This window comes from Medicago sativa, chromosome 6, assembly GCF_051527215.1.
Source record: "Medicago sativa cultivar Bolivia chromosome 6, Bolivia_mono, whole genome shotgun sequence".
Taxonomy (NCBI): domain Eukaryota; kingdom Viridiplantae; phylum Streptophyta; class Magnoliopsida; order Fabales; family Fabaceae; genus Medicago; species Medicago sativa.
The window spans coordinates 3892095-3902579 of record NC_140754.1 but is presented as its reverse complement, the minus strand read 5'-3'; the positions used below and the strand labels follow the sequence as shown (position 1 = coordinate 3902579).

Here is a 10485-nt window from a genome sequence, read left to right as displayed (position 1 = left end):
ACACCACGGAAGAGATGACATATCCCGCAGCTCCCGAAGTAAATCCCAAGCATCAATACTTTACTTTGTTAATTTAACATTTAAAATATATAATAAATCTCTCGCTTCAAAATAATAATTAATAACTTCAATTCAATTTTTTAATATCCAAATATCTTTCCTAAACTTTCACGATCATTGAGTAAAAAAAAAAAAAAAAAATCCAATGTGGAGGTTACATATAAAATCCTCAACACACTCATAACTTCCATTATTTCCTCTCATTTATGATTTGCGATTCTCATGATTTACTCACATTAAACCCCTTTTTTTCCTCTTCTCTCTATCACTGCTTTGTATCTTAGGGAATGTTGTAGAAAACCATGAAATCATCTAGTAAGCCATTTGATCACAAGTTTCACAACTATGGCAAAAAGGAAAGCTGTGCCAACCTATTGATCAAAGGGTTACCTTTTGTTTTGACATCTCTATTCATAGCCACCATTTTAACTTTCTTCTTCCTTTATTCTCCAAATCCTTTGACCCTTTTGCCTAATCAAACCCATGATGAATTCATTGAAAATCACTCCCAAAAAGAAGAACATGAACATGCCAATGATTTCATCCAAAACCTAAACCAAAACCTAAACCTAAACCAAGAACATGAAGATCAACATGTCAATATATCAACACGTTCACCATCTAAACCACATAAGGGTACGTTTAAAAAATTATCACATTCATATTCAATCTTTATATATGTTGGTTTGATTTTGTTAATTAATCCTCAATTTCATTTGACATGTTTGCATCAATTTACTATTAAACAAAATTTGTATACTTTTTGTTGAGATTGATTAAATTATGCTAATTGACCAAGCCAAATTCTAGCTCAAAATATTTAGGAGAAAAAATAGGAGGGACATTGTATTATCATTGCGAATTATTGACAATTTCTGTCTCTTTTGTTGTTATGTCACATCACTCAAACCACGTAAATATGTGTGTATTCTTCTTTCGATTTCTCCAATAGTTTATGTTAAATTTTTGTTTTGTTTACGTTATAATGTTTTGTTTAATTTTTATTTTTTTTAGAGAAGAAAACATGTGATTTATTTAAGGGTCATTGGATAAGAGGTTTAAGAGGGTCATCTTATTACACAAATTCAAGTTGCCCTACAATTCCAGATAGCAAAAATTGTTTCAAGCATGGAAGAATGGACAAAGATTTTCTCAATTGGAAATGGAAACCTGAACAATGTGAACTTCCAATGTTTGATCCTAAAATTTTCCTCAATATTGTTCGTGGCAAGAAAATGGCTTTCATTGGTGATTCTGTGGCTAGGAACCATATGGATTCTCTCCTTTGCCTATTGTCACAGGTTAGTTTGTTAAGTTTATTTTTTTCTTTTACACGTTGCACATTCACATTCACGTAATATGCACATTTTTTTTGGCTTTTGAGGTGTTGAAAATTCTTTGCTTGAATATTAAGGGGAATGTGATTCTTGTAAATAAAATTGGAGGCTTGAATGTGATGCCACATGATGCCTTAGTACTTTCTTATAGTTGAAATTCAGTTTCACATTTTGTCCTAAGTTGTAATTTAGTTCTTCACATTTAGTTCCATTGGAAAGAGAAAAAATTCACATGTTGACTAAAAACAAGAAAAAAGAATTAAAAGTATTCTCCTTAAATGAGGCGTTATTTTAGCATTATCATAACATGCAAAGTCAAAAGCTAAAGTTTGGGCAGAGAGTAAGGGATAGTTCACCGATTCAGTGACTTTTTCTAAATTTAATTGTTTGGCAATTAATTTCACTTATTGTTTGTACTCTCACCCATTAATAGGATGATTAGTTGTCAAAAGGGCATTTTTGTTTGTGTCTAAACAGGTTATTCTCTACACGAAAGAGTGTTGTGGAGACTAGTCTTTTAAAATCTTGTGGGACCCAAATGACCGACAAGATGACTTTGGAGTGAGGGGATTCTTTTGGTACTTAAATGACCGACAAACTCTTTTAATGAGTCTATTTGCGAGATTGGAGAGGATACAATGACTTTGGAGGAAGAGGATCAAGGGAAAAGAGATAAATCTTTCATATTTTTTTTTTTTAAGAGAGTGAGTTTGTAGAGAATGATAAGTAAAAAAACTTATAATCAATAAGTTTTTTTTAGGATGTCACAAATGCGATGCTTATTTGAGTATGACTATAGGGCTATCACTTAGCATCTCAGTTTTATCTCATCAAAATATACATAATTTTATATCGTATAATCAATTAAATTTGATAAATACTCACTTATCAGTTCATTTTCATGCCATCCTTTCAAAAAAATAAAAATAAAAAAAAATCTTTTTCATGTCATAAACTAATTAGTTGTCACATAAGCATCTCACTTCACTTCATCAAAATTCAACCCAAATGTATAACCTTTTAAAAACTAAGGGACACAATGTAAGTTTAGAAACGAAACGCTGAAATCCAAATCATGAATAAGACAAATTAGAGATAGCATAGGCCATTTTGATTAGAAGAATGGTTTTATTAGAAAAGTTATCCAAGGGACTTGAATAAACTCGTGAACCAATTTATATGTAGAAGAAAAATGACATTTACAAATCATAATTCAACAAACCTCATAATAATCAATTTTCTGTAACCATATTTTATATCTCTTTTAGAATGGTTTTATTCTGTTTGGTAGATGCAAAAACAACGCAATTTTTTGTAACGTTTAATACACCTTCAAGTCTACAGTTAGCTTTTCAACCTAATAATAATAGTCTATATAAGTAATATCTTCATAATATTATTCTTATTGTTATATTTAATTCAATAGGTCAACAATCCCATGTTTAGGCTTCATGATTGAGATCTGATTCTTTTTTGTTGTATACCATAAAGTTAAGTCAATCATAACGAACATAATATTAATCATTGACATTCCATGAATTCTTAATTTTCTCCATTTTTCTCCTCATGCCAAGTGTCACGTGGGACAAAACTTGGGTACAATGTTGTAGACATTGTTCTTGGTCTTCTCGACTAAGTAATCACATTTGAGGCGTTTCAGACACTAAGTATACGTACCTCTCTCAGTTAAAATTCAAATTTTGGTTCACCATATTGTGAGAGTCTAGCCCCTTCTGTTAGACTGAATCCGCATTGGTTAAATGCAATAATTTTTGAATTATTGCTATGTTTAAGCTACTCATGAATCAAAACATAATCTTAATTTTGTGCTCAAATTTATTTTACTCAATGTCACAATTTCCTATGAAATTTTGCAGGAGGAAATTCCAAAGGATATACACAAGGACTCAGAAGATAAATTCAGAACATATTATTTCCCAAAGTATGACTTCACTCTAATGATACTATGGAGCAGATTCCTAATCGTAGGTGAAGAAAGAATTGTAAATGGAACAGATACAGGCATTTTCGACCTTCATTTCGACAAAGTCGATGAAGATTGGGCTAAAGTAATACCTGAATTGGACTATGCAATAGTTTCAGGTGGTCATTGGTTTTTCAGATTAATGTACCTACATCAAGGTGGAAAATTACTAGGTTGTGTTTACTGCAGTGAAAAAAATGTCATTAACCGTGATAGTGATTTTACACTAAGGTTAGCATTTGAAGCAACATTGAATTACATTAATAATTGCAAGGAATGTAGAAAAGGAAAATTGTTAACAATTTTGAGAACATTTGCACCAGCTCATTTTGAAGGTGGAATATGGAACACTGGAGGGTATTGTAATAGGACAAGTCCTATGAATGAAGGTGAAGTTGATTTAAATAGATTTGAATGGAATTTAAGGAATGTTCAAATGGAAGAGTTTATGAAGGTTAAAAATAATAATAAAGGGAACATTAGGTTTGAGATTTTGGATGTAACAAATGCTATGATGATGAGACCAGATGGACATCCTGGTCAACATTGGGGAAATAAATGGATGAAAGGTTATAATGATTGTACTCATTGGTGTTTGCCTGGTGCTATTGATGTTTGGAGTGAGTTGTTATTGGCTGTTCTTCAAAGAGAAGGTGATCAAGAGATGATGATGAGTTTTGGATTAGAGTAATCATCAAATATGAAAAGATGATTATAGTTTTTATTTTTTATATGATATAGTTAAAGGGAAATAGCAATTTATATGAGCATATACATTTTTTTTATTAGGACATGAGAATAATATTCTTTGTTTTATTTAGTTCATTGATGATTTGTGGTTTTAATTTTTAGAACTGTTATATTCTTTTTTCTGTTCTACCCACCATACTGCAATTTTTGTTCATCTTGTTTTTTTTATTCCTCCAATTTCTACGAAAAAAGGGTCATAGTAATTTTGAGTTTGACTATGATATAAGTATAATCTTTTTACTCATGTGTGTTGACAGAACCAAAACACCTAACACCGAATCCATGTTTGCTCTATTTACCGAATCCATGTTTGCTCCATTTACCACATATCCTATTTAGTTTATTTAGGCTTTGTTTGGGAGTTTGGAGGGGAAGGGAGATGAGAACTTTGGGGGGTTGGAAATATATAGAAAAATGGACAAAAAATTCACATTTTTTGAAAGAACAGTTTTTTAGAGAATGATAAACTAATACTTATGATTAATATACTTTTAATTTTAAGAATATTATAACAACATAGATTGAATTTGAAAAATTCATATAAACCCTCCATAACCCCCCAAAACCCTCCCCCAATGCAATTTTTAAGTTCCCCCAAATGAGGGGATTTTTTATTATGAGTAAAAAATTAACCTCCAAAGCCCTCTCCTCCCAATGTCTTCTATTTCTTCCACTTGATCCTTCCTTTTTTCCAAAACCCTCCCCTCCCCTCCCCTCCAAACTCCCAAACAAAGCCTAAAAGTTCATATTTAATAATAAACAAAATATGTATTTATTAATAAAATAATAATTTCATATACACTTCTCTTTCTCTTTTTCTCTTGTATCATGTATTCACATTCATGGTCACCTAATTCATCTTCCTCAATCGTATCCCTCATAGGCGACCATTGCCGCCATGCCTCTTGTCACTGTCGTCGATCAAACACAACATCTCCCTTCTTCCTCTCACCGCCCCCTCCCCCTCCTCACCACCACCCTCACATAAATTATAAAATACATATTGGAAAAGATTCACAAACCACGATTTGAAAGGACGCCGATTGACTAGTTTAAAACGACGGTGACGAGACAACGGTTAGCAGAAGAGGGGCGATGAAAAGAATAGAGGATAGAAACGATCCTGTTATTGAGAGGTGAATGAACGACAGCGCAATCGGCGGATGTTGGCGGTGATGAGAGGGGAGAGGAAGAGATTATGAGGGAAGCTGAAAAGAGAGAAACATACCCGAGAGGAAGAGGAAGGTTTATGAGTTTTAATTTTTTATTTTATTAAAAAAATACATGTTTTGTTTATTTTTAAATCTAAACCATTGAATCCTTTTTTGCCGCATGCCATTTATCAAAGTCCCTAAATAGACTAAATGGAGCAAGATGTAAATAAAGCATACATGGACTCACTAAGAGTAGCTATGGGTTCAAAAGTTTAATTAGAGTCACTAATGGTAATTGGTGATCAGGTTTCTCTAGACGTTGTGGTATTACTACCAATACGAATGCAAAGCTGCAAACTATTTTTCACGGCCTTCAGATGACATGGAATAATGGCTTTCAACATGTTGAATGTGAATCAATCAACTTTGACTTTGATTAAGGAAGAAGTTCAGACAACTCACCCTTTTGCATATGTTATTGACCTCATTAAGAGGTTTATCGATTATCCTTGACTTTTGTCTTTCCATCCTTCCTTGAGAGAAATTAATAGATGTGCAGATTGGTTAGCGATATACGAAGCAAGATTGGAGGGTGACACGATCGCTTGAAAGTAATGTCTAACTCCTCTTTCGACTACTCTTATTGCCGACTCTACGAGGTCAACGTCCTCCAAATGTAACTTTATTTTTTTTTTCCTTCAGGTTTTTTTTGTCTTTTCCTTTCCCATACATAAATATTTTTTTACTAGCTTTTAATGTTTTTTTCATAAGATAATTTAAGTAGATTATAGCTTAACATTTTAGTTTAGAGGAATGATATTTTGACATCCAATTTTCAACAACTTTTTAGGGACAAAAATATAATGAGAGTATGAAAGAGAATTGTCACAAAAGTTGTTGAAAATTGGTTGTCAAACTATCATTTCTCTTTAGTTTAAGATATTAATTTATCTGTTTTTAGTCAGTCATAAAGTCACTAGATTGTACCTGTTACATTTTCTTACCTTTCCCTTCCATCTCTACTCACTCCAGATTTCACAACTAGAATCAACCACCACCACAACCACCAACTACCACCACCACCACTCTCCCTCCGATTCTCCGATCCCAATGTCTTCATCCCCAGAAGGCTACGCAATCGAACTCTACATGGATCCAGCTCTCGAAAACCAAGTTCTCAAATCCTGGAACGTCCTCGCTCGCCGTCAAATCAGCACCTCCTTAATCACCACCGCCTCCCGTCCTCACATCACTCTCTTCTCCACCACCTCCCTTCTCGATCCTCTCAAACTCGAACCTCTCCTCAAAACCCTAACAACAACAACCTCCCCTTTCCCTCTCTCCTTCTCCTCAATCTCATCTTTCTCAAACGACAACAACACTCTCTTTCTCTCTCCTACTCCTTCTCTCGCTCTTCTCAATTTTCACGCGAGTTTGATTGATTCTATTGTTAAGGAAAATGTTGTTGATGTTGGTGATGAGTTTTGTGTTGGGAATTGGATTCCGTCTTGTGAAGTTGCGAAAAATGTTAGTAAAGGGAGAATGACGGAGGCGTTTTCGATTTTGAGGGAAATTAAATTGCCTGTTAATGGTTATGCTGTTGATGTTGCTCTTGTCAGTTTTAATCCTGTTCAAGAAGTTTTCTCCTTTGTGCTTGGTAATCATGGTAATAATAATGTCATTGAGAATTGATTGTTTTTGAATTCAATCTCATGTATCATGTATGTTATCATAGTTTGTTGTAATAAGAATTATTGTTGTTGTTGCTGTTGATTACGATAATTTAGTTATTATTATTCGAACTTTATTGGAGAAATTGTTTATGAATTATATGATGATTAGTTTTGGAAAGTTGGAAGTTGGATTATTAATTATGAAGCGTACATTGACATATAATTTCCGGTAGTAATTTAAGAATTGTTGTTGTTGATGATGACGATAATTTAGTTATTATTGGATTGGAACTAGTTTTGCAGGAATTGTTTATGAATTATTTTGATTAGTTCTGGAAATTAGACTATGAACTACAAACAACTGACACGACACTGACTTTGATACTAGTAATAGTTTAAGAGTTTTTGTTGTTGTTGTTGTTGGTAATTGAGTTGTTCTTGAATTGGAACTATTTTGAAGAAATTGTTTATGATTTATGAATTATGTTTATTAGTTTTGGAAATTCGGAGGCTTGATTATAAACTATGTAGCATAGATATAGGATACGACACTGACATTGACACGTAGATATTGGCAATAATTTAAGACAATGAAAGTGATTGAACGTAATTACTACACATGTTAGTGTTGGCTACCGACACATGTTGGACACTGAACACATGTCTAGTATTAAGTGCCGGTGCTACATAGATTATAAGGCAATGTTGTGTAGATATTAGTACTATCTAAATTCGAACTCATCCTCAAAACTCTAACCACCACATATGTTGGTGTTGGATACCGAAAGATGCTGGGCATTGACCATAGGTTTAATATTAAGTGTCGGTGCTGCTTGGAATATAAGACAATATTCTGTGGATATTAGTACACCATCTAAACTTGAACCCTCACCGCCATTTATATGTTGTTTATGAATTATGTTGATTAGTTTTAGAAAGTTGGAAATTGGATTATTAGCTTTGAATCACAGATATTGGATACAACATCGGCACTGACATGTAGATATTGGTAATAATTTAAGAAAATTAAATTGATTGAATGTAATTTCATGTGTCGGTGTTGTGTTGGTGTTGATTGACATTGACATGTGTTGGACATTAGACATCCTTTCAATTCCAAGTGTCGACATAGATTATAAGGCAATGAACAAGTAATTCAACTTCTTTTATAGAGCCTTGAGGTAGTTTTTGTCTCTTTGACTCTTTTAGTAACTTATTTTATCTTTATGTTAGTTTGTTAGAATAAGATTTTTGTTGTTGATGCTAATTTAGTTATTCTTGAACTGAAACATTTTTTAGAGGAATTGTTTATGAATTATGAAGATTAGTTTTGGAAAGTTTGAGGGTGGATTATAAACTATGAAGTGTAGACACCTGACACGATTTTAACATTGACATTGGTATTAATTTAAGAACTTTGATTGTTGCTGTTGATGGTAATTGAATTATTCTTGAATCGGTATTGATAGACGGTGTTGATTGACACTGACATATGTTGGACAACTGGCATGCTTTCAATTCATTGTGTCGCTGGTACCTAGATTATAAGGCAATGTTTTGTGGAGATATGTCTTGTAATAATACCCTTGTTGATGATGCTAATTTAGTTATTCTAAAATGAGACCTTTTTTTTTGGAGGAATTATTTATGAATTATGATTAGTTTTGGAAAGTTTGAGGTTGGATTATAAGCTATGAAACATAGATACTAGACACGAATAATTTAAAAGAATGAAAGTGATTGAAGGCAGTGTTGTCAAATAGAGTTATAGCCTAGCAGAATTTGAACAAATCTCTATTATTCTGAGATACACTCAATATTTAGTATAAAGTGTTGTCAAGTTGCAGCTAAGATATGGTGGTGCAAGTGTTGTCATATAGCTGTTATAGCGGCGCTATAGCGCTATAGGGTACCGGCACTTGAACAAACCGCTATTGTTATGTGATGCGCTATTTGGTGCAAAGTATTTGCAAAGAGGCTATTGTGGTGCTATAGCGCTGTAAAATTTGACCAAACTTTTATTTTTTCGCTTTATGCAGTTGACAACACCGGTTGGATGCAACCACATGTGTGAGTATCATGGCGATGTTTGATAGTGACATAGATCGTAGACACTAATAGTTTAAGAAAATGAATGTGGTTGAAGGTAGTGTTGTCAAATAGTGTTATAGGCTAGCAGAATTTGAACAAATCTCTATTATTCCGAGATACACTCAATATTTAGTATAGAGTATTGTCAAATTGCAGCTAAGTTATGGTTGTGAAAGTGTTGTCAAATAGCGGTTATAGCAGCGCTATAGGGTACCAGAACTTAAACAAACTGCTATTGTTCCGCGATACTTGAGTGCAAAGTGTTGTCAAATAGAGGTTACAGTGGTGCTGTAGCACTGTTAAATTTGACCAAAGTTCTAGTTTTTGCTTTATGCAATTGACAAGTTGGGAAATTGTTCTCTATCAAGGCCTGGTTTGGGATTAGCTTCTGTACTATGGAAGCTTCTCAATTGAAATAAGTTTATGATGATTCGCTTATGAAAATTCTCTCACTGAAATACGAAAGCTAATTGCAACAAATATGAGAAGAATCTTTTGAATTTTGCTTTTAGACAAGTGTATTTTGAAGTATTTATCCAAACTGTCTCTAAATATGATATCTGTTGTTATTTTGACTGTTGACCCTTTTTTGCCATTGTAGTTTCAAGTTTCTATCCCCTGCTATAGACAGTTGAGCTGTAGTAATACATATGTTTTTGTTTAATTCATGTTACGGTATTGTGATCCTAGCTGTTGCTGTTTTCACTATTTATCCTTGGCATTGAAGCTGCCATAGTTGGCTTCCTGTAGTTTTCAGAGTATCTATCTACTGCTATAAACATTTGAGCTATAGTATTGCATAGTGTTTTTTCGTTTAATTCATGTTACCGTATTGTGATCATAGCCTAGATATCGGTGATGTAGTCATGATACAAGTGAAGGGATAATTGTCTGTAAACCTAGATTATTGCTTATGCATATCTGTTTTGTTACTTCGTGTTTGTCAGATATCAGAAAACATGGAAACAGATTTTGATTTGCAAATGACGTTTAACAAAGAGATCAAAATGGTTGTGTCACATGGATGAATCTAACAACATGGTCAATGTAACTTTTGTTTTGTTTGTTCTCTACACTTCCTGGCCAGTTATAAATGGTATTGGATTGGTTTTTCTGTAAAGTATTTCAATGTGAAACATGTTTATGGCTTTTCGTTGTACTTGATTCATTAAAGAAAGCCAAGTTTTAAAAGTTTGATGAAAAATTTATGCATTTTCTTTCTATTTGTTGTCGAATTATTATCTTTATGCGGTTTTTACTTTTTTGACTTGATAACCGAGTGTGAATCCGAAATGTGTGTTTGATTAGTTAAAAAATAAGGGACTGGACAAACTAGGGGACAAGGGACTTGACGAATCTGAAATTCTTGTTCTTCACTAAATCACAACATAACTTTTTGTCTCAAATAATAATTGTTTAAAATACGAATACAGTTA

At 33.1% G+C, this 10485-nt stretch overlaps 2 protein-coding genes across 2 annotated transcripts; both read left to right on the top strand.

Annotated features, from left to right (window-relative positions):
- The first annotated feature begins 224 nt into the window (after positions 1–224).
- On the top strand, positions 225–4206 carry LOC146912141 (xyloglucan O-acetyltransferase 3-like). Its single transcript, XM_085719342.1, has 3 exons — positions 225–696; positions 1075–1361; positions 3275–4206. Exons 1-3 carry the CDS (start codon positions 363–365, stop codon positions 4070–4072), a joined length of 1419 nt encoding a protein of 472 aa, XP_085575468.1. The 5' UTR covers positions 225–362; the 3' UTR covers positions 4073–4206.
- A 2060-nt stretch (positions 4207–6266) lies between these two features.
- LOC146912140 (uncharacterized) lies at positions 6267–7136 on the top strand. Its single transcript, XM_085719391.1, has one exon. It carries the CDS (start codon positions 6396–6398, stop codon positions 6975–6977), a length of 582 nt encoding a protein of 193 aa, XP_085575517.1. The 5' UTR covers positions 6267–6395; the 3' UTR covers positions 6978–7136.
- Positions 7137–10485: the final 3349 nt, after the last annotated feature.